At 35.8% G+C, this 25,862-nt stretch overlaps 1 protein-coding gene across 1 annotated transcript in view; it reads left to right on the top strand.

The window, feature by feature from the left end:
* The window catches only part of LOC149807279 (uncharacterized), a 266,051-nt gene extending 240,450 nt beyond the window's left edge, over positions 1-25,601 (top strand). Inside the window, exons 56-61 of the mRNA XM_089953277.1 lie at positions 4,998-5,222; positions 8,161-8,274; positions 9,736-9,930; positions 19,068-19,103; positions 21,310-21,489; positions 23,427-25,601. Coding sequence (XP_089809403.1) covers positions 4,998-5,222; positions 8,161-8,274; positions 9,736-9,930; positions 19,068-19,103; positions 21,310-21,489; positions 23,427-23,443 — 767 coding nt within the window. The 3' untranslated portion in view covers positions 23,444-25,601. The remainder of the gene's footprint in view (positions 1-4,997; positions 5,223-8,160; positions 8,275-9,735; positions 9,931-19,067; positions 19,104-21,309; positions 21,490-23,426) is intronic.
* The last annotated feature ends 261 nt before the right edge of the window (positions 25,602-25,862 follow it).

The raw sequence follows: 25,862 nt of genomic DNA, 5'->3' as shown, positions 1-25,862 counted from the left end.
GCTAGAAACTGATCTTCTGTGAGTTTTCATTAAATGTTGGAGCACAAATGTATTCAGTACGACTTCTGGTTGGGTCTCTTGTTTGCTGGTTGGTACTCTCTTTATTTGGTAATATAGTTCAGGATATCAATGAATGGATGCTGCCATGTCGACTGGGCTGTTAGGGCTGATAAAAAGTATTATGCAATGAAGATATATGGACATGACCAAGCATTCAACATTAAATTGTGTTGCAATTGTCCAAAGATGTGGGATCAGTGGTAGCTGAGGTCATCTAATGTCAGAATAACAATAATAGTTACAACTCCAGAGAGAGTGGTGCATTAAACTGCATGGAATTAAAATGTCCTTGTGACCCTTCATTATTTGCATATTTACATATCTAAAGTGTAAACACTTGCACATACAACCCTGCCAAAAATGGCCATAATTGTGTCCATTTCACCAGTACAACAAGACACTTGCAGAGCTTCAAGCTTAAAAATATCATATATTGAGAATACAAATTAATTTAGTACGAATTTAGAAACTGGCAATTATTACTGTTTACTCTTGCATTTGTGTAGATTACTGCACTATTTGTACCTCTTGCCGCATTGCCCCTTGAGGCTGCATCTTCACCAAAAGTACATATGTAAAAAAAATGTCTCGGTGTTCTTTAAGAATGAAATATTTAATTCTGAAATTTTATTCTTCCAGAGTTTATTTGGAGTTGATGTGTTTTGCTTGAAAACTTTTTACCCATGAAAAGTTCGTCTTTTCTTAAGAATTATGTAATAATGTTTACACATGTAGCCTGTTACAAGTACAAAGCTATTTCGATGCAAGAATTGAAATCATTTGTTTTACTAACAAGATACTTTTGCCCATTTAAATTAATAGAATTAGAAGACAAAAGTGTTGTGTAATTTCATGCATTCTGACAGGCCAAGTCAGCCAAGTCATTTAGCTATGATTTAGTGCATTCAGCTTTAAAACAGCAATATAAACTATGGATTAGTTCCCGCCAATCATTTTCTGGCCATATTTAACCAGAACAAGTGTTGTGGGCTAACTAACCTTGGTATAATAGTCACTACAATACTATAAAAAAACGACCACTCTGGTGGACTAGTGGTTAGAGCATCCGTCTCGGATGCGGGAGGTCGTGGGTTCAATCCCCAGCTGAGTCATACCAAAGACTTACAGAAATGGTACTAACAGCTGCCTCGCTTGGCACTCAGCATTAACAGGTTAGTGTTAGGACTGGTTGGCCTGGTGTCAGGATAATGCGACTGGGTGGGACATCGTGCTACATGTCTGTAGCATGATGCCCCAGTGCTGGACATAACTATACACTGAAAAATTGTTAAAGCTATGTTAAAAATCCAAATCACACATACACACACACACACACTATAAAGAAACATGGTTAATTCACAGGTAATTATCTTGATTGCTTGTTGCAGCTGAGGTCACATAAAAAGTATGCATTCCAGTTCTTGTATGCATGCAAATTGCTTACCCATCTAGATCTTCAAAATTGCAAAATACAGTAAACCAGTTGAGCTACCACAACACAAGGTGTATCTAGTCATTTAAATGGACATGTTTAGCATACACATGTTACCATCAACTGAACAGGTCAGAAAGGTCCATAAGAGATTTCAGATACATTATTAGCCTAATACTGGATATAAAAATTAAATTAGGGCAATTACTATAATTTGTATCCATTATGTATGCCAAAAGATACTGATCTTTTTCCAAGGACAAAAGAAGAAAACTGTCCTAAATCTTGGACTAAGATGGGTGGGTGGCAAATTTTTTAGTTATTTTCATGTATGAAATTGCAGTATGGTTACAATGAAATCAGAATCATTGTAGTGTATGTAATGATTGCTTTTAACAGTTTTAAGTGACTGTTTTCAAACTAGTAAATAACTTAATCAAAACAACAGCTTGTTGGCATTTATTCATAAAAGTTGCATTGTGTAAAAGATTAAAATGTTTCGGCTTAATTGAACTGAGACTGTAGTATGTAGGTGAGACTACAAGGGAATTACAAGTGACGATAAAAGAACACCTAAGTGAAATCCAAAATATTTAGATCCCTATGCCAAAACACTTTAACCAACCTGAGCACAACATAAGCTGTGCTCAGTATCAAATAATAGAAATCATCCAATTTGACCACAACATAAACTGTGTTCAGTATCAGATAATAGAAATCATCCAATCTGACCATAACATAAGCTGTGTTCAGTATCAGATAATAGAAATCATCCAACCTGACCACAACATAAGCTGTGTTCAGTATCAGATAATAGAAATCATCAAATCTGACCATAACATAAATTGTGTTCAGTATCAGATAATAGAAATCATCCAATCTGACCATAACATAAATTGTTCAGTATCTGATAATATAAATCATCCAATCTGACCATAACATAAGCTGTGTTCAGTATCAGATAATAGAAATCATCCAATCTGACCACAACATAAACTGTGTTCAGTATCAGATAATAGAAATCATCCAATCTGACCATAACATAAACTGTGTTCAGTATCAGATAATAGAAATCATCCAATCTGACCATAACATAAACTGTGTTCAGTATCAGATAATAGAAATCATCCAATCTGACCATAACATAAATTGTTCAGTATCTGATAATATAAATCATCCAATCTGACCATAACATAAGCTGTGTTCAGTATCAGATAATAGAAATCATCCAATCTGACCATAACATAAACTGTGTTCAGTATCAGATAATAGAAATCATCCAATCTGACCATAACATAAACTGTGTTCAGTATCAGATAATAGAAATCATCCAATCTGACCATAACATAAACTGTGTTCATTATCAGATAATAGAAATCATCCAATATGATCCAGAGCTCTAAAAACATTCAATTGAAAGATAGAGAACTCTGCTGGATACACCATACTTTATATCCAATAAGGATCAACATCTTTAAGTGAGTTTTTTTCGTGCCATAAGAAATCTCTTAAGGGCCCAGTGTCTTTTGCTGGACATCCTACCCCCTCCATATAAAATCCTTGCGATATGATGCTTACATCATATACCATGACTGACATGATCATGCATCACAACTTCTGAACATAAAAAAATGATCCATCAGTATGTGCAGCTCTATCTAAACCTTGAGTCTATAGATCAACATAACAATAAACCTTGCCAGTCTATAGATCAACATAACAATAAACCTTGCCAGTCTATAGATCAGCATAACAATAAACCTTGCCAGTATATAGATCAACATAATGTTGTACATACAGGTTTATTTGTGTCTTGCAAACACTGAGACATACACAAGGATGGAAGATCTAAAGAAATGTGTGAATAGCCATCATAATTCATTGATTGCATCTTCCCTTAGACTACAAGGTTAGGTCATTAGGAATATGGAAATTATATTAGATCCATTCTCACTTCTTCCAATGTTGTCTAATACATCAACCCATCTGATCGTGGTTTTTTGTTTTGTAATTCAGATAGCACCTTTATCTGCACAACATAGCATAAACAGTGTGGTAATTGCTAAAATAATGCAAGTATTCTAGCCACGGTTTTCCCCTGTGTTTACATAAAAACCTATTTGGGGTTTTACATTAAACTGTTACTGAAGTCAAATCCTGGCATCATTAAACAATGACATTCAAATCCCAGCTGCCTTGAATATTAATACCCAAAGTACAGTGCACCAGCTGCAAATACAATGTTATGATATTATAGCCCAACCAGAAACTGGAGGGAATCTAATGCCATGTGACCATAAGAAAAATAGCGCTATATACACTATACACCAAGAAACAGTGATCAGTTGAACCAATGAATCAACAAAACCTATTCCCTCTAATGAGTTAGAAAGATAACGAAACCAGCCAGGGACTGAAGGTCACTAGATCACCCCAGCAGATTTGAGGGAATGATTTCACTTTCCTTCAGCAGTACCTTCTACTACCTGGATAACATTTTTAAAGCATAGTTCACATGAAACTCTTAATCTGATTGACCTGTGGTCAAATTTTTATTGAATAGGCATCCATGTATTTTCTTCAGGTTTCTCACTTCTTATGTCTTCAAGAAGCATGTCATATTGTATGCACAAGGGAACAGTTCTAATGGAGAAACACATTTGTGCCAGCTGGTTTCAAGATGAAGGCTGGACATGCATTGTCAGGACAAGTTGATGCCCTTTACATGTCTGCAGCATGATGCCCAAGTGCAAGACATCACTTTAAACTGCTGCACCACAGACATCGTAGCAATATGATTGAAAAATTATTAAAGCTATGTTAAAAATCCTAATCACACACATGCACACTAATCATGATCAAAATTCATGTTATAATGGAGCATGCTATAGCAGGGTCTTAATGTATTTCAGATGAACTATTTCACTATATACTGAATTAAGATTTAACCAAATGTAATGACTCTAAAATCACAGTATTTCATAATACACTGATGGATCTGTGGAAGGTCGGTGTTTAACATGCCAGACTTACAACCAAAAGATGCAGATTCAAATCCCACAATCAGATCAGTCTAGGTCAGCTACTTGACTCCCTTAGCACTAAATCTACTTGTGTTGCTCTGCATAAAGTTCCAAACCAAGCAATATGCAGATTTCATTACTCTAAAATAATACTTTCACAATATGCAGATTTCATTACTCTAAAATAATACTTTCACAATATGCAGATTTCATTACTCTAAAATAATACTTTCACAATATGCAGATTTCATTATTCTAAAATAATGCTTTCACAATATAGAGTTAAAAACTAGCTACTGTACAATTTAATGACTAAAATACTGCACTGTTTCACAATGTACTGGTACTGAATTTCAAACTAGCTAAAATTTAATAGCTATAAAATAATACACTGTTTCACAGTAATATACCAGATCAACAACTAGCTGAAAAGTAGTGACTTGAAAATAAATTACTTGACAGTATTTGGCTTAAATTTTCAGTCCATTATGATATAACAACGGGGAAAGGACATTACCTGTGTGAAGAAGGGTATACATACTCCCACCATAATGATTGCACCTATTTCTATGTCTGCAAGGCTGGACAGCTGGTCTTGCAGCGCTGTCCTTTTCACCACTACTTTTACTACGTCTTCAGTCCCCGTACCGGGATGTGTGTTCCTCCATACTCCAGCTATGATGACTGTACAGAGTACTTCGCCAAAGGTAGGCATGTATTGTATTTTATCTGAAAATAAATCATGCTTTAGGGGGAAATGTTGGAAATACTTGGAATATTTTTTATAGTAAGCCCAAGTACATTTTTTATAATGATCACAAGCCTTACACTTTGACAAATAATTGGCCTGGTCATCTGGTTTTATCATGAGAGAAATACTGTTATGTACTCTAGTATAGTTGGATGATCCAGCTGTATCTGTATATGTACATTTATTTGGTGTTGTATAGGATCTTGTCAGCATAAACACAACAGAAGAGTTATTACACCACAGTAATAACTTGAAGGGCTTCTGTTGCTTCACAGGGAACGCTTTTTCAGCTGTTCATTTCTAGGGCACTGATTGTTGTTTATAAACATCTTTCAATATTTTTTATGTAGTTATCAGAGTAGTTTCAGGTTTTAATTTGACCTCTAAATTGACTTGGGATTCAAAATGTTTCTGCTGATAATACTGGCACTAACTCATTGACCACTTGGTTGAATAAAAACCAGTCTGTCAATTTTCTGGCATAGGGTTTGAAGATCCAGCATGTACAGCTGGTAATAAATCCATCATTTCAAATTTTTCATTATCACCCTGTAGAAAAATATCCAGTTAGTGGCACTATGTTCCAGTATGGAATGCAAATTGAAGCATATGCAGTAGACAATAGAAATGGTTCCTGCACAAAAAAAGCAATGTGGATTATCGCAGACTTACTGTAGGATCTGGTTATTTAAGGTGTGAGTGAATTTATTTATTACTTGCCTTTCTGTGCAGACTAGTTTTCCAAGTTAATTAAATCTTTTGCAACTGTACATGATCTTCCTGAGTCTATTTCCTGTTGAGGAGACTGTAATCTACAAAGAGACTGAACTTCTAGTCAGCTGTTAGAGGTAGGTCATTTTTGTTGCACAGCAACAAGGGTCATAATACAGTCCATAGAGGTAAGCCAGTCCCCACTTTCACTGCCATGGAAAATCTTTGTTATAATTGGCACATGGCACAGAGTAAGACATGAAGACAACCATTTGTGGATTGAACCTATGATTCCATAGTTTTTTAGATTGTAGAGGAATGTCTACCGATGTAATGAGACATTGTTTTAGACACCCTTGATAAATCAAAGATTAAGATGTCAGTTTGTAAAGTGTTTGCAGTGAAATTAGTGTAGATGGTGAATAGTTGCATTTAGCACAAGTAATCAGGCCAAGGTTTTCCAAAATTGTTCCACAGTTTTACATGTAAGGGCTGTGGAGACTAAGGTCCATAGATTTCAGCCAGGTTTACATCACCTTAAGTTTGGAGCAACATTTGCATTCATTCAGTCTACAGGTGGAGCTAAGGTAGCTCATTCAATAGTGTCAGACTCATAATCCAAAAGTTGCAGCTTTGGTGTCAACACAAATCAGCCTGAGTATCCGGTCTTGAATCATTTATCCTTCCAAAAGACACTGGACTACCATTTCATCAGCATGATATAGTCAAAAAGGTTTTTAAAGTGCTATTAAAACCAACAACAACAAAGAGTTCTGCAGGATCCACATGTTTTAAGTGGGACACAATGGGCAAATGATATTTGTTTGGCACTCTTTTTTTAGCATCAAGTTTAGAATTTGACTTTTCCAGTTTTTGAGTTGTCTTGATATGTTTATGTAGAAAATGTTTTTTTCTGCTTCAGACCATATTAACAAGAGGTGAAAGTGGTTTCTTGAAATTGTCATTCATCTGGACCATGGAAGTTGTTTTGTCCTTAGTAAACATTGATTTAAAATTGTTTAAAGTTTCAGGTTTAATTAATTCCATGTTCCCATGCTCATTATGAGGAAACATATTACATTGTCATCTATGTGCCCATCCATTCATCTGTCATCAGTTTTGTTTCCACAGAATAACTCTGGTTGTCTTCCATCAACAGTTTGCGAACTCTGTGGAATGTTTTCACTTTGTGTTAGGCAGAACCCTAGCAATATTTGATTAGAATTCAAATTCAAGGTTATTTTGAAAGGACAAATGTTTCCACGTAAATAATCTACCCATACATCTCCTAACTTACCAGACTTTGGAATGGCTTTTATATGTGGTAGGTAAGAATCCCATCTATTCTACTAAATAAAAGGAGGAAAATGGTGTCAGGACAATTTGGAGATAAATCAAAGACTGAGGTCAAAACCTCAGTTCTTCATTATCAATAGTTAATAAACTTTATGGATAGTTCTTATTTGGTGTTGGAGAGTTTGGAGATAAATCAAAGACCAAGGTCACTATGACTGAAAGAAAAAATTTCATTTCATCAAAATAAGGTTAGTTCTACATCACATGCCTGGATTGAATTTTATGGATGGCTTGCACATGGGCTAAGAAAGAAGCTGATCCATTTTGATGTCAAAGGTTAAAATAACTATGACTGAAATAAGATAAATGGTTTCCACAAAAACATTATTTGTACATTACATATCCAGACTAGTATTTGTTGATGGCTTGCAGTGGGGGTAAGGAAGAAGCCTATCTTTTGTGGGGGGGGGGGTCAAAAAGGTCAAATGTCGTTAACTAGGTGAATAATGGTTTTTGTATAATAACTTTAGTCCTATAATATGCACCTTGCCCAGTTTGTGGAGGGTTCAGTTAAAGTACAATAGAGGCATGTTAATTTTTGAGTCAGAAGTCAAAGGTCAGGGGCTGTAAAAAATGGAATTTATGGAATAACCTTTGTTTTTGATTAATGCACTTGCAAATCATGGTATGTGTTGTTTATTATATTGATTACTTCTCACAAACAGCATAGATCCAGATCTGTTAGTGCATTGTGTGATGGCAGATCTGGGTCTATGCATTTCACAGTTGGACTTGACTTGTAACCCTCAAAGAATCCCCAAAATTTTCCAGTAAACTTGAAGACCAGTTGATCATTGTAACTAGTTTTGCTGGTTTTATAATTTCAGCTAAAACAACTAGAGCATTAGCAACAGGATCGGTGACCACACTGACCAGCACCAACCCAAAACCCTACATTACGACAGATGAAAACTGTACAAATCAATCAACCCAGCAATCAGGTGAGTGAACAATGGCCTGCTTTATAATTGCCTACAGGCTGGCTCTGTCATTTTGATCTCTCCTGCAACAAAATTTCCCAAGGGCAAGACAGTGTTGTTGCAATATCCATCCACTTACGTCATTACATCCACCTGCCTGTTACCACATTTGCTTCCACACAAAATTTTCAGTTGTCCGTTAAGTATAGTTACTAAACTTTGCATGAGATAAGGAAGAACTGTAGTGATTCTGTTATTAAAGGGTCAAAGATCATGTTTACTGGTGTTGAAAGAAGACATGGTTTCAGCTTTATATTTTTTAAAACAGTTGTTTGAGGTACAGGGTTGAACTGTGGTACCCTTATGCTTCAAATTGTTTATTCATGTGTTTTAAAGTCAAGGTGTTATCTATCACTTTCATGTCTGCCTTGTAATTTTACTGCTGTGTCTTGAGTGACATAGATTTCATGATTGCAAATCTTTATTATCTCACAACTGTAGATGGGTAATACAAATTCACTGAATTTGCTGCTTCCAGTTTTATTTGAATGACATGTAATGGATACCCCAGGATTTCAAAAATTCTACCACTGGTCAACCATAAGGGACTTCCCGTTTGTTGACCTATCCACCCAAATATATAGACATGTCATCCCAACCACTGAAATGCAACTTCTCCTTGCCACTAGAGCTAGTCAGGTGTGCCCATTGGTGTACATTAACCGGTAAAGAAAACTGAAAGCTTGCATGTCATTTTCTGCCTAGTTGTTATAACCATGTCAACCTTTTATGGATGCTGGTAATTATGGAATAACAGAATTTAAGGTGTTTGACGTTAATTTGATGATTATCGTAGCAAAGGATTCATTAAAATTAGATTTATTCCCAGCTAGCCTATCAACTATTACTAGTATTCAAATGGATTTTCTTTTCTTCTCTTTTTCATTATCTATAGGAAGTATGGTACTTCCAAATTTCTAACTATGGAAATCTAGGCTCCTTGATAATAAAACTTTACTCTGCATTTCTAGTTAGAATGTTACTCCAGACTTGAAAACAAATACAAATTTTGGTTGGTCCAAATATATATTAGCTTGATTTAAAGTTTTATGACATTGGTTCCAGGATTTCCAAAAATAAAAACAAATGAACCCCCCTGAGTAGAGCATCCATCTTGTAGGAGTAGAGCATCCAACTTGTAGCCAATGGGTCTTAACTGGTTGTTTCAAGTACCCTTCAGCAAGCTTCCGTGTGCATTGCAGCTCAGCTTGTTGGTTTCTTTTTGGGGCACAAATATAAGATAAATGCTCTTTTTGCTTGATGAAAAAGGCTACATTAAAACATGGGGATTTTCAAGGAGCCATTCCAATTTTTTTGTTGCTTTTGTGAACGAACAGTCCATATTTCTTATCATATGTCAACCAAGCTCACAATAAAGCTCAAGGTGAAATGCAAACATTAAAATTTCTGCTTGTTTTTCAGTGCCAACTACCCCAAAACTCTGCAAGCAGGCATACAATTTCTACCCACGGCCATCATTTGGCCTCTGCTCTGCTTACATAGAATGTGCATCTGGAGTGGAGGTCAGGAAGTACTGTAATAAGGGAATGGTCTTCAGCAAGTTCAAAAGAGAGTGTGTCTTTCATACCAGTCCATTCAATGACTGCTTTAAACGAGGTAACTTTTATTTAGCAAGTAGACTGTTGATCTCTTAATCTGTTGAATATGATATTGACTTGAACATGATCCTTTTCTACAGGTACACAAATCTTTTTATGCTCCTGATTTTGTGTCCATGTATGTCCCAAGAAGCTTATTGGTAAGATTGTAGAAAATGCATGCAGCCCACCCAGATAAATTATTATAGCAATAGGCCTACATTACATGCTATAGTAACTTGATACAGAGCATGCACCTTAGATATCGTAACTTCACAGTCCAACCTGTTGTTGTTGGCTTCTCTTAACCGTTAAGGGAAGATTTTTGTCATGGGCACTCTTAGCTGCAAAGCTTTACTTAATGGATGCTGTTTTTGGATTGTTCCAACTCTTACTGGATCAAAGCAAAAACCTGATGAGGGTGGCCCAGCTGTACTCAATCCTTAATTGTCCTACAGTAGTAGACCTAGAAGATCAGCCATACCAGTCACTGGACACAGTTTGAAGACCAGTTAAGTTTGGCAAAGAAAATTCCTCAGACTGAGAAGTCTGGGGGTCTCCTGCCTAAATAAGTAGGGATCCCAGTGGAACTGCCATATTTGTTTTCAAAATCCTTTTTGCTCTTCTGCTGCTAAACAGAGTGGTCTTATGGGTCAGAGCAGTAAGTCTGTTTACTCCTCTTGCCCTAAGGAGGGAGGAAGTTGATCACTCTCCTGTCAAGTCCACCTTGTAATAGCCAATGGGTTTGTATATTGTAAATTTTTAGAGAAACCAGGTCTGACCTAACTAATGATGTTTGGGTCCTTTCCACATAAAAGAAGGTAGTTGTCTCAAAGGGCACTTATTCTCTGTCAAGGACTACTCCCCCCACCAGATCTTAAGGGATATAAATGGAAAACCTTCGAAAGAAGGGGGCAGTCAAAAGGGTGTTTAAGACACAAAGCCCAGAATTCTATTTCCAAATCTTCCTGGTGTCAAGAAAAGGCAGAACAGTTTTGCCTTGTCACTAATCTTTCTCCTATAACCAGTTCAATGAAGAATAGCATTTTAAGATGGAGATGTCAGCCTCCTTCAGGAACACAGAATGGTCCAACATAAGTCTCGATAGACCTATGCATCTGCATCTTTTGGTCTCAAGAAAAATTCCTTTGACTCTCTGAACTAGGGAGATCTTTCAGCTATAGCCTCTGCCCCTCAGTCTAGATTTTTCACCCAGAAACTTTACCAGGATAATGGGTGTTTGAATGTCCAGTTTGAAATCATTTAGGATTCCCGGTTTACAGTATTTTGCTGAGTGATTCATACACATCATCAGATGAATATTACTTTGACACCTGTTCTGTTAGAAGACAACGACTCATCTAAATTAATCAACAATCTTGGAAAAGTTGATCTTGAGTATTTCTCAAGACTATAGACTTAATGTACATGGGGATGAATTACCTCAAAAATTGAGAGAGGGTTCATATTCCTTCTGACAGGATCACACACTTTACCCCACATAAAGTGTTAACAAATTTCACTGTCAGCTTGCTTCGCTTGTATCACCTGCAGACCCTGAATGCAGCAGTAGATCCAGTTTCCCTAGAAAGACTTCATAACAGGCTTTACCAGTTGGTATTGCTAGCAAATTGGTATTCTCACTGGGCAGGCTTTCACAGGTTTCTGTTGGGAGTTTTAATTATCATGCCCCTTTTCATTGCTTGGAAGTCTGGAAACTACTTCAGTGGGCAGCCTAAGTGGGAATCCCTCTCAAAGTTTGCCATGCATAAGGAATATTCAAGAATGTGCAGTCATCACAGAATGGTCTCTGAATCGATTGGTGGCAGAGAATCTTTTCAATTGTATGACATTCAAACACACTGGAGCAAGGGAATTTATGCTTTGCATTAGACTGGATTGTGCCCACTCAACAAGTTGTCTCAAGTCTACAATAGCTTCCTACTGGAAAGAGATGGCTAGCATATGTTGACAGCTATAACAAGGCTATCAACCTCTCTGTGAAATCAGCATCATAATAATAGGTACTCTTTTGCATGGGTAAGATATATTTTAATTAGGTATCCTTGCCTGCTATTAAAATCTTGTTTAAAATCATGGGTAAAATGTATTTTAATTAGGTATCCTTGTCTTCTATTAAAATCTTGTTTAAAATCATGGGTAAAATGTATTTTAATTAGGTATCCTTGCCTGCTATTAAAATCATGGGTAAAATGTATTTTAATTAGGTATCATTGTCTTCTATTAAAATCTTGTTTAAAATCATGACTAAAATGTTTTTTAATTAGGTATCCATGCCTGCTATAAAAATCATGGGTAAAATGTATTTTAATTAGGTATCCTTGTCTTCTATTAAAATCTTGTTTAAAATCATGGGTAAAATGTATTTTATTTAGGTATCCTTGCCTGCTATAAAAATCTTGTTTAAAATCATGGGTAAAATGTATTTTAATTAGGTATCATTGTCTTCTATTAAAATCTTGTTTAAAATCATGACTAAAATGTTTTTTAATTAGGTATCCATGCCTGCTATAAAAATCATGGGTAAAATGTATTTTAATTAGGTATCCTTGTCTTCTATTAAAATCTTGTTTAAAATCATGGGTAAAATGTATTTTATTTAGGTATCCTTGCCTGCTATAAAAATCTTGTTTAAAATCATGGGTAAAATGTATTTTATTTAGGTATCCTTGCCTGCTATAAAAATCTTGTTTAAAATCATGGGTAAAATGTATTTTAATTAGGTATCCATGCCTGCTATAAAAATCATGGGTAAAATGTATTTTAATTAGGTATCATTGTCTTCTATTAAAATCTTGTTTAAAATCATGACTAAAATGTTTTTTAATTAGGTATCCATGCCTGCTATAAAAATCATGGGTAAAATGTATTTTAATTAGGTATCCTTGTCTTCTATTAAAATCTTGTTTAAAATCATGGGTAAAATGTATTTTATTTAGGTATCCTTGCCCGCTATTAAAATCATGGGTAAAATGTATTTTAATTGGGTATCTTTGCCTGCTGTTAATAAAGGACTTCTACTCTGATCTACAGTTCAAGTAAGGTCAATGAAGGATGACATACAAAATGGATGGAAACGAGTAAGGCTTCTGACTCACTGTGACTGTGTGGAGATGTTTTATTTCTGGACATCTGATTACTAATTGGAAGAATGAATTTTCACCTTAGACTGGGGACTAGCACCAGAGAAAGAGCTAACAATGTAATAATAGCAGACACTTTACCTAATTAAAAGTAGCCTTTCTTCCAAATCCTATATTTTTTTGCATGTTACATGTAAATGATCTGATTTTCAAGCCATTACAGATACTGTTAAATTTTATACATTTTGTAATTTTTTTGAGCTTTGCCTATTTTTTACCCAGAAAACATGTCGATATGTTTATGTAAAAACTACTTGATGTAGGGAAATGAATTTGTCATATTCACAAACACACACAGATATATATATTTATGTGCATCGCACAATTTGCATAAGACCGCTCTGGTGGCCTAGAGGTTAGAGCATCCGCCTCAGATGCAAGAGGTCGTGGGTTCGATCCCCAGCTGAGTCATACCAAAGATTTACAAAAATGGTACTAACAGCTGCCTCGCTTGGTGCTCAGCATTAAGAGGTTAGTGTTAGGACTGGTCGGCCCAGTGTCAGGATAATGTGACTGGGTGGGACATCATGCCACATGTCTGTGGCATGATGCCCCAGTGTTAGACATCACTAAAAACTGCCACACTGCAGACATCGTAGCGATATGACTGAAAAATTGTTAAAAGCTATGTTAAAAATCCTAATCACACACACACGCACACACAATTTGCATAATACACTACTTACATCCACTCAGACTTGAGCAACTTTTTTCCATTTGACTCGCATGCATTTGTAGATTTCAGCAACCAAAACCCATTTGCAGGGGATCCCCCTCAATGTGTAACATCTGTGACATTCTGCTTGTGTTCATTCTTGTATTGTTTGTGATTTTGAGGGCTGTAATCATGACTAATCAACCCATCTGTAAATACATGAAAATCGATTTGGAGATGATAAAGAAATATGACGGTGGACAAAGCATATCACCCATAGTGCATGAACTCTTATCTGAGGTATCAAAAGCCAATACGATAGCAGAGGAGGCTGATCGTATAAAAGAACATGCTAAGGGATCTGCACCCTTAAAGTCATTGATTATGGAGCAGCATTCTGGTGCTATTTAAAAATTGAAAAGATTGTTAATCATATGGATGAAAGACCAGATACAAAAGGACATTCTGTTAAACCTAATGATGATTGAAGCAAAGGTAGAAGTCTTTTAGAAGTCTCTAAATAGACATTAAGGGAAAGCGCCAAGATCTAACACTCAATGAAGTATACATGTATAGGCTAATGTTTACAGAACAGAACATCAGGTAGTGCCTATATAAAATTTCTTTAGGTTTCCACAAGGTTACTTTTATTGTCTTTGAGAAGACTTCACAAATCGTATGTACTTGTGAGGAAGAACCCTATCAGGAAGGAAGGAAAATCATTGCAGCCATTTAGTAGAGCTGTTTTAGTTAAGAGCCTATAAAATATGACCTAAATAGACTCCCAAATATGTTTGAAAAATAAATTGGAAAATCTTTTTTATCTCTACTAGTCATTCAGCAGAGGGGCCCCGAGTGGCCGAGTGGTCTAAAGCGCTCTCCGTTACGGATCACTGCCATCTCACCTCTGTCTGCATAGGTTCGAGTCTCGGATTCAGCCAATGTGGGTATGTGAGAAAGCTTGCCAGTAGCTTCTCGAGGGTCGGTGGTTCTTTCTGGGGACTTCCCGGGTTCTTCCTCCACCATTAATACTGGCCGCCATGTATAGCCTATCGTGTGCTGAAAAATGGCGTTAAACACTACAACAAAAACAACATTCAGCAGAAGAACTTACGCAATTCTGTTTGAAAACTTTGTTATTACAAATCCTCATTAACTACTTAAGATTACGATGAAATTTTATACAAGCATTCTGTCTATGGTCTAATTGTTCTTAGATTAAAATGATGTTATTTTGAAATCCAACCTGGCCACCACATTTTATCTTGAAAATCTTGTCACAACATTACCCGAATGGATGGCCATATTGGCATGGGTTTTCACTGAAAGACTGCATACGATGTCTGCTCAATTCTAAATGAAAATGGTGCTGTGAGATGCCAAATATGGTGACCTTAGTGGCCATCTTGAAAATCTTTTCACCACTCTTCCAGAATTGATGGTCATATCAGCAACAGACTTTCACTAAAAGACTTGTTATGATGTTTCGTTGGTCCTAAATAAAAATTGTGCTGATTTGATGTTGAGTATGGTCGCTACAGCAGCCACCTTGAAAATCTTGTTATTGCTACTCCTCCTGAATGGAAAGGCAAATTGACATGGGGTTTTCACCAAAAGATTTCTTGTGATCTCTAAGATGATGATTACTGCTGGATATGGAGGCAAACCTTCCAAGCTGCTGGGGTGTCCTAGTCACCCCCCATCCCTGACCACTTTCCTTACTATTCTAACTCATCAGAGGGAATAATATGGGTTGATTCGTTTTGTTCACTTCATTGTCAGTGTGTGGTTTATATAACCCATTGTAGCTGGTGACATAGGTGTAACCGGTATAGCTACTTGTAAGGTCCAGGTTCAAAAATAAACCATTGATCTTCTTGTAGCCAAGGTTTTGGATACATAAATATATAGGATTTAAAGAGGGGTATAAGAATATTTATTTTAGTCAACAATAACTTAGTTCTATTTATAATGCAACAAAGTCAATTTCTGCAAAGCAGAACATAGAGCTGCCATGCTGTTGCATAAATTGTCAGTAGAAGTGAAGCCCACTGGAGTATCGAATTGATTATTGATTAAAAGTCCTTGCAGAATCTTGAGATTACCAATGGGGTTTACATACGGTTGGTGTACAATTTCATCCAACTCTAATATAGTTTCACTAGGTTTACTTTCTTGTTCTATATATATTGTTGTGTACTCGAGACTGTTGCTGGAGTCGAGATATCTTCAGCTGCCACCCAGTTTGAAGAGTTTTTTCCAAGCACCATTTGGCTCATTAATCCTGTATTAAATAATTTGGTTTGTTCATTTGTCAATATAATCCAGTCTGTTGATTGGCTCAAAGGGTCCTTGGTTCCTGTGCAAAAAATGCAGGAGTATTTACCTGTGTCGGTATCAACAAGCAATGTTCATTAATCAGATTTTTCCAGATGTTACTTTTTGGATTCTTGTGGAGTTGAACAAAGAGCACTTCAATTTATGACAAGATTGATCTTTTCTTTTGAAGATTTTTCCAGTTACTGCAAGTCACTCTGATGCCAATATGTGTGATCTTGACATGTCTTGCTTAAGATTGGATGTGTTTAAATTTGGCATCACAGTACACACATAGGTAATTCATTTCACTATGTAGGTAGCATAACAGTGACTGCATAATAATTTGTGATGCAATCCAAAACTGGGGCAGTATTTTGAGGGTAGTGATTTCCTCAGAGGAGTGGACTGGATTATTCCAGTATGATGACTATGAGGCCAAAACATCCTAGCTTTCATGGGAGGGAAAATAATAATAAATTGAGTTAAAAATGCCTGTACTCCCTTTTAGACCAGGATGTTGATCCCTACCAAATATGGAGTTGTTGTTGTTGCAGGGTTTAATACAATTTTTCAACATAAGATAGGCTAAACATGGCAGCCAGTATAAATGGCGGAGGAAGAACCTTGGAAAACCCCCAGAAAGAACCACTGATCCATGAGAAGCTACTGGCAAGCCTTCTCACATACCCACATTGGCCGAACCTGAGACTCGAAACCATGCCGACAAGTCAGATGGCAATGATTCGTAACAGTGAGCACTTTAGACCACTCAGGGCAGATGTAGAGTATATAATTTTTATATCCAATAAAGTTCTATATCTTTCTAAAAAAGATAGTGCTACTGGGGAGAGCTGGATCAGATTTAATATCTATTAGCTGATATTTAACACAATTTCTATTACCTGATATTTAACACAATTTCTGTTACCTGATATTTAACACAATCTGTGTTGTGGTCAGATAGATTCAAATGCTCTTACACTGGGAAATCTTTGTTTACTGATAACCCTCATGTGTTCTTTTATTCTCACTTGTAATTCCCTTGTTGTTTTACCTACATATTGTTTACCACATTTCATGCAGGTGAGTAAATAAATGACATTACATGTGATACAGTGTCCTTTTAAGTTTTTATTTATATTTGAGATTAGTAAAAGAATTTTGAAGATTTTAGATTTATCTATTTTACTGCAGAAACTGAAATTAAGTCTCTTAATCTAATACTTTTCTTGTGAAAGTCAGACCAGATTGTTTGGTAGAGAACTTGGCTCTTATTAGTTGGTTACTGAGTTTATAACCAATCCTCTATGTAAATATCGGTTGATCATGAAAAATCTCCGCGAGACTCGGTTTGAATATATTCCAGAGATTTTGGATTGCATATTTTGAGGAAATAATTATCTTTATCGTATGTGAAGATAGTGTCAATGCACTGAACTTTTTTTGAATTGGTTTTAGTAATTCTGAACGATCTAACTGGCTTGCTTTTTGAAAAGCCTCTGTTAGAATTGTAGTTGGATTGAATAAAATCGAATTAAATTGAAGGCATGTTTTTTTAAAGTCCATTTGTTTAGCACAGATTTGTCTAATTCTTAATAATTGACTAAATGGACCTGATTTTTTACAGTGGTATTTTCACTTGAACACTACTTATGCCTTGTTAATCCTAATGAAAAATGTGCCAATCTTGCATCCAATATGTCCACTACAGTATCTAATTCAAAAATCTTGTTGAAAAAATATCACATAGTTTCAGCACTCTGCAATTATGGTCTGATTTCGAATCCCAGGAAGTTGTTTGGCCAGTTGAGTGTCTGTCCCTTTGAGGCACTTATGTTAATTGGAGTGTTTAGAAAAAAAAAAAAAATGTATAAAAAATGTATAGGTTATACATGGACATGGAGATAAGTGCTGAGAAGACAAAACTGATGACAAATAGTGGCAAACAAATCTCAGCCAAGATTAAAGTCAGAGGATATGAACTGGAAACAGTGAGCCATTTCAAATATCTTGGTTCCATAATCACTGAAGAGGGATCAAGAGCAGAAATTTTGTCAAGAGCAGCACAAACAATGGCAGCTATGTCAAAGCTAAGACCCATCTGGAGAGACAAGAATATGTCTGAAAACTAAAATCAGACTATTGCGAGCTCTAGTCATCTCAGTCTTTTTGTACTCGTGTAAGGCATGGACCCTGACAGCAGAATTACAACGAAGAATCCAGTCACTTGAAATGAGATGCTACAGAACCATCCTTGGCATCTCTTACATGGACCACATCACAAATGAAGAAGTGCATAACACCATCAGGCGCGAAGTAGGCCAATATGAGGACCTCCTCACCACCGTCAAAAAGAGAAAGCTGAAATGGTATGGCCATGTCACTAGAGCCAACAGTCTATCTACAACAGTCCTGCAGGGCAGCATCCAGGGTGGCAGAAGGAGAGGTAGACAGAGAAAAAAGTGGACTGACAACATCACAGAATGGACCAGGAAAACTTTTGTGAAGACACAGGCATTGGCACATGATCAAGACAAGTGGAGGGAACTGGTCAGATGTTCAGCAGCACAGTGCCTCAACGACCACACTAGGTCATGAGACTGATGATGATGATGATGATGATGATGATGATGATAGGCTATAAAATTTTATGAAATGTTTTTCAGTGGACAAACCTAGGAACATGCAAGAAACTTGCTCCTGCAGGATTCGTATGAAATAGGACTTTCCTGAAGAATCCAGGACTTTTAAGTGCCTGCAGTCATAATTTATAATTTTAGATTTCTGTAAAAGTATCTGTTTACAGTATGGACTTTTAATTCTTGTTTGCTCATTGATTGATTGATTGGATTTACGGCTCATACATTTCTTGTACAGTATGAAATTCACTCGGTAGGCTTAAAAAATGCTGCATAATTTACAATATAACATCTTTAATCAGATGGTTTCGTAAGGATAATACATTTTTCAGGTTTTCTTTTCATTACTGCCATAAATTTTATAATTTTTCTTTTTAAGGTGAAACAATCATCAGTGTACAAGCTACAAGCCCAGGTAAGATCTGCTTTGTTTTTGTAGCACTTTGTACCTGTCCAGAAACTGGACATGTCTTATACATTTCCAGAAACTTACTTGTAAGGATTTAGTATATTTGTTCATGCATAACAGTACTATGGCCAGTTAATAGAAAACCAGAGCTGTTAATTTAGCAGCCAGAGACTATAGATCTAGGTATGCATTGTTCACACTTACATAAACATCATGTATAAACTTTATTAGCATGGCTGCCATGTGGCCATATGTTAAAATTGAATCAACATATTTTAGTTGGTTCACAGTTAATGCCTTTTCTTGTGGTGGCTAGGACTCAAAACACTTCATTTTTTTTTCTGTACATGTAAACACAGATCTAGTGCACAAACATAAATAAATCTGTAAACAACAGTGCTATTTCAGAAACAGGGCATAGTGCCTTCACAATATTGGTGCATGGTGTTTTGGGTCAGACCCAGTTTTTAGGTAAACTTACTGTATGCTCCACTGATTAATTAATGTGTTATATTTTATTCTTTGAAAAATTGATGTTATTTTTAATTTTTTGCCAGTTTTTCTCTTAACATTGAGCATGCATTAGAGAGTAAAATCAGTTATAATTCTTGAATTCAGCTGAAAGGCATTTTGTTTTATCTTTCGATAAAATTTGAGGAGTTGTTTCTTAAGCACATCATGAAGCGATCCATCCGTCTGTAACCAGTTGTTTCCACACATTCACTAGAACACACTTTAACAGTTAACAAAACTTTATTGATGGTTTGCACATAGAGAATGGAAAAACCCTGTCTATTTCAGGGTCAAAGATTCAGATCACTAACTAAAACTGGATTCTGCACAGCATTGTTTGATTTTCATCACAGAACTGAACAAAACGTTATGGCTTAAATAAAGGGTAAAGTATGAAGCCCATCAATTTGGGGGATTATTAAAGATGAGTCGTGTGTATAAATGCCTTTCTTGGTACTCTTGTTAAAAAATCTAAATATTCTCAGGTATATTAAAGCTCAACATTTATTTCTCATCCTTTTTACTATTTGCTTCTCTGGCTAAAGTAACAAAAGTTCCTATTGTCATAAGCAGCTTGGTGTCAGTAGTTGTGAAGGGAGATGGATTTCATTGATCCAACCATCTCTTCTTTGGCCCATATATCCTCATAGTTGATATTCTGTCTAATTCATACAAGTAGTTGTGAAGGGACATTGGATTTCATTGATCCAACCATTTCTTCTTTTGCTGTTGTTGCTGTTGTGGGGTTTAACACCATTTTTCAGCATGCAATAGGCTATACATGGCGGCCAGTATTAATGTTGGAGGAAGAACCAGGAAAACCCTGGAAAGAACCACCGACCCACAAGAAGCTACTGGCAAGCTTTCTCACATACCCACATTGACTGAATCCGAGACTCAAACTGGTGCAGACAGAGGTGAGATGGCAGTGATCAGTAACGGAGAGCGCTTTAGACCACTTGGACACTCGAGGCCCCCCCTTCTTTTGCCCTATCCTCGTTGTTGATATACTGTCTAATTCATACAACTAGTTGTGAAGGGACATTGGATTTCATTGATCTAACCTTCTCTTCTTTTGCCCATATATCCTCATAGTTGATATACTGTCTAATTCATACAAGTAGTTGTGAAGGAACATTGGATTTCATTGATCCAACCATCTCTTCTTTGGCCCTATCCTCATAGTTGATATACTGTCTAATTCATACAAGTAGTTGTGAAGGGACATTGGATTTCATTGATCTAACCATCTCTTTTGCCCTATCCTCATAGTTGATGTACTAAATATTTAGTACTAAAAAAAAACAGCCTTTGATTTTATTGACCATCAAAGACAGCCATTTGAAAGAGTCTAAATAGTTTCTGATTATTTTAATGCCAGAGAGAAAGATTTAAGAGTAAAGTTGAGATTATCTAAAATGTACTTGATCTCTTAATCGTGGGAAAAAGCTATTTATAAAAACATATGATCTGTAAAATGATGTTATTGTACCATTTATACTCTGTTATCATGGAGTCCAACTGCAAACTGCACAAACCCATGTCTGCCACCACATAATGTGTCATCAAATCTGAGTTTATGCGGTTTCTTGTCAGTCATCAGTAGAATGGAGACCCTGACCTACCAGTGCATTATGAATGGCAGATCAGGGTGTATGCTGCTTGCAGCTGGATCTGTAAGTATATACCTATGTTTCAGGTGTATTATCAACCTCATCACCAGAGTGTGTAAATGGAACTCGCCTTGCAGTGAGAGGAAATTGCTACAGGTTCAAAGAATGTGTTGATGGTTATTTTGTACTGAAGTATTGCCAAAAAGAAAAACTATTTAATGCAGAAACGCTTATCTGTGAAAGACATTACAAGTGCCCATATATGGGTAAGTGTATTTAACCAGTAATTAACTTGTGTCCAATGTAAAGAAGAACAGTTATTCTGTAAACAAAACTTAGGATTGCCATATTCATGTCAGTGTTTTAATGTCATGAAGCATTGTCAAATAATGTCATAGATGTTGTCTGTGATACTTGGAACCAAAAGATTTCTTGTCAAATGAAGTCCAGCCACATATCTGACATTTTCTCTGCTGTGGAAAACCTCAGAATTTTGGACCAAATTCTTCAAGCCTCACTCCAGGTTTTTTCTCTCAGAATAATAATGTCACAGATGTTGTTTTTGATACTTGGAACCAAAAGACCATAACTTGCAAGTGCTTTTCATAGTTTACAAGTTTAAGTAAACAGTTTGATGGAATGGTACAAGAAAAATTTGATCATGGTGTGCATAATTCACAGAATCTGCAACATTTTAAGGTACTTTTGTAAAAGTGAGGGCAAAAGTCCAATTTTTCGGCATTTCATAGCAATATACACGGATGATTTTAGAGAAAAATATTGCAACTTACAAAATTTCTAAAGTCTTGGAGCATTTTGCACAGTCAGTCTTGTACTCAAAGTTTTGTAGAGGTTTTACTATTAAAAATGTCATATTTATTACACATTAAATTTTTACTAGATGTTTAAAAACAGCTTTTTATTGATAGTTTTTGTATCCTATGCACTGGCATGAATATGACAAAGGTTTCAAGATATTTCAAAAAAAGTTCTTGTTCAGTAGAACTTAGTCAATATACCCAGAAAATAACTGACAGCTTCCAGCATATAGAAGGTGGGACCCTGAGATTTGGCAGTCTTTGAGCATTCCAGGCTAAAATAAAAGAAAACATCCCATTTAACAAGCTTTCCAATGCTGCTGGTAATTTGAAAACAGTTTGTGTATGTAGTGATGGAATAAGTTTTATACCTTTTTATTATTTCATCTATTCTTTGTGTCCAGTATTTGTTTAACCACTGGGAGTATTCAGGGTGAATATGGAAACTGGTGTACCCATTTGGACTGATGGGGGGGAATATGGGGACTGAGGTAACCTGTTGGTGTATTTGTAAGTTCATGGGGGGGATTATGGGAACTTGTGTAACAAGTGGCCCTGGGACAGTTTGGGGGAGGATATTGTAACTTGTGTAACTATTGAAAGTGTTTAGAGGAATATGGGGAAAGCTTGTATTATTTTATTCCATCTACTACAGTGCTTAAGATATGTGATTTGTTTTGTTAGTATTACTGACATTGAATGTATTGGACAGTCTGGCTAAGTTGCATTTTTCATGTGAGTAGAGATTTAAAAAAAATGGAAAATCCATGTAGATGAATACAAAATGCATGTAGTAGACCATTATTTTGATGCCCTGCATGGATATATAGTATTACCCATGTCTAGCTATTGCCCCTCCCACCCACCCCCACTACAAATGAGGCATTGTCCCACATAAATGTATTTAGATGTGTCCAATGGTGAGCAAATGCCATCTTGCCAAAAGTAATAACTTTACGTTTTGTAGTTGTCATTTTCTTGAGCATTATTGACCACAAAGATCTGAATATCATATGTCTGATTATTGTGACCAAACTTTCACACTTCATAGCCTTCGGTTAACAATCTTTAAGGTTGGTTATGCATATAAAGAGTTCATAGAAAAAGCCATGTGGCAGGACTTCTTTGTTATACAAACACCCTTCTGGTAAGGTCTTCCAGTTTATGTTGTACTGTATGTGGTAGGGTTTTGTGCTGTTACTGATGTCCATCATCCTTACTTCTGAATGGATTATAGACTGGTTTCTTGTGTACTGTTGGCTGCAAGGTTCTCAAAAAATGGGGGAGTCAGGGAAATTCATATTCTGTTGACTTGTATCAAGAGTTGTTTTTTTATATATTTAAATTCTTATTTTTAGAAGTTGAGTTCTCATTGTCTGTTTCAGATCCTTTCTGGACATAGCAGCAGCCACCATTGTCATCATTTGGACCATAGATCATCACATAATGTACAATACACAGCCGTCCTACTGATCTGGATTACAATGGCAGGATTATCCTTCAGCTTCCACTCAAACTGTATAAATATACAGAAAGACCAGCCTAGTGTCTGCAGTCATTTGTGTAATTTTACCTTTACTTTTTTGATGAAATTCTGCTGCAAAAAAACAAACTTCTTTTTGCTCAATATCAGTTTGAAATGGGTCAGTTTTTGCCAGGCTGTTCTTAGTAAAAACTGAACATATCAATAACTTTGCCATCTGTGTACATTCCCAGTCACATGTATATCCACACTCCAGATATACTCATAGTCAGCGTCTTGAGTAGTTTGTCACTGACCAATGCTACTTGGTATGTGTTTGACTTGTAAACCACATCCAGCTCATTGGTTATAACAAGAGAAATGGGATAGAATTTTTGGGCCTGTTGTTGTTTCATGCCTATTTAAATAGTTGCATTGTTGTATCTTGTTTTGAATTGTGGGTTTCCCACAGTTTTGTTCTGTATACCCTAGATCTTGAATTTTCATCAGGTAAAACTAAATATACATGTACCTACCTATTCTTCTTTACTGCGTATCTGTCCACATCTTTGTTGTCGCAAGCAATGGTCACTTGAATATACCAATTTATTTCCATTTTAAAACATAATTGTTACTAAGATTTTCTTGTTTTTTATCACTATTAGTGCATCAGGTTCCATCTAGTATTTTTCTTTGCCCCATAGAAATCTTGTTCTCCAGATTTGAAGGACAGTGAGACATTATTGATTGTGTGCAAAACTAGCAAGGTTCTATCAAGGGACATTACAAGGGTTAAGTAAATTCTGCCATTTTGAATGTTTGTTTCCTGTCATAGTACAAACCTTGGTGGTATTGTACACAGCTTACAAATGAAATTTGTATATACACATGCCACATAGCAAACTCCACCTTTTTTGAGGTTGGAATAAGAATCATGTACATCCTTCCATATTGTACAGTCTTGTATGCTGCATTTCTTGGAGTTCCATAAAACTTGGTACATAGTATGGTCCTCACTTGAAGCTACACATTTTTTTAGAAATTAATTTACTTCTGCAATTTTTATAAGAAATTTTGCCTTTGATATCTTGCAGCTGAATGTAGTTTATGAAAGAATCTTGTGAGTACAACTAGTAACTGAAGTATTGATTGCTTTGGTAATTTGTATGATCCTCAACAGAACATGCACTTATCAACAAATCACTTTGATCCTGTAAATTATTTTTGCCCATTTTTGATTCGCACCTTGAAGTACTGTATGCCAGTCTTTTAAAGGATTACTGCTACTCATTGGATTACCAAGAAACTTGAAAGGATGCGCATGTCAAGAAAATTGTGGCTCCTGAAATTTTATTAGATATTCTCCTTTTTGTATTGCAGTTGTAGGGTGGAATCCTGTGTATGCAATTAGCCCCATATTTATTTAACATTTTGTGAACACTGAGGTATTTTCACGAAACCTGCTTTAATTTTGTATCATCGCTATACATCGTGTTCTTTAGCAAAATCAGTCGTCAGCATTTTTATTAATAATTGTCCATCCATCCATCCATCACTCTTGTCCAGTAGATATTATCTCAAGAACCATTAGAGATATTTTTATGAAACTTTGGATGCAGTTTATTATTGGAGTTTGTGTCCCATTATAAGCTACATTTATTTCAGATTGATACTTTTAGAGTCATCAACCCATTATTTCGAAATTATATTCACACCTTGTATTTTGTGGGAGGAAGCGGGTATGCTGTAGCCACGTGCTTACAGACATCTCTCATTTGTTTTGGTTTTTTTTCTGTTTATTTCATATACAGCTGTATACTGCTCATTTTGCATCTGAAAATAGGCTTTGGTGCTAGTACAGCAGTTGTTAATCCATTACATGTGCTAACTATTTTCATTGTTATTAAACTTTACAACTTTAATTGTTCATCATTATTAATTAACCATTTCAAGTGGTACCTAGTTCTGGTTATTTCATGAATGTACTTCCATTCTAACTGTTGTTGCACAAAATTGTTTTTACAATATACATTTTTATTCTGTAATTGTAAAGTAACTTTTGAAAACATGCAGCAAAATATATTTTTGAAAAACCCTCCTTTTTGGTTAGTCATTTTTTACACCCCATTAGAAATATTTCATCTTTTATTGTCCTATCTTTTAAGACACTCACTGTACCATGGAAAAGTACTATTTTGCCCATTATGTGCATTTAGGATATGTTCAAAACTCTTGTCTAGTTTGAAAGAATACAGCTTGATACATATTACTACTACATCAACTTCTGTTAAATATTTGACTTTGAATTGGTTTTCAGTTAACCACTTGTCATTGCTGCATTTTGACTGATATTATTTGA

This window comes from Sinohyriopsis cumingii, chromosome 1 (genome assembly GCF_028554795.1).
Source record: "Sinohyriopsis cumingii isolate HCF-2022 chromosome 1, ASM2855479v2, whole genome shotgun sequence".
NCBI lineage: Eukaryota > Metazoa > Mollusca > Bivalvia > Unionida > Unionidae > Sinohyriopsis > Sinohyriopsis cumingii.
Note: the sequence above shows the minus strand (reverse complement) of the source record. Positions and strands in the feature narration are given on the sequence as shown.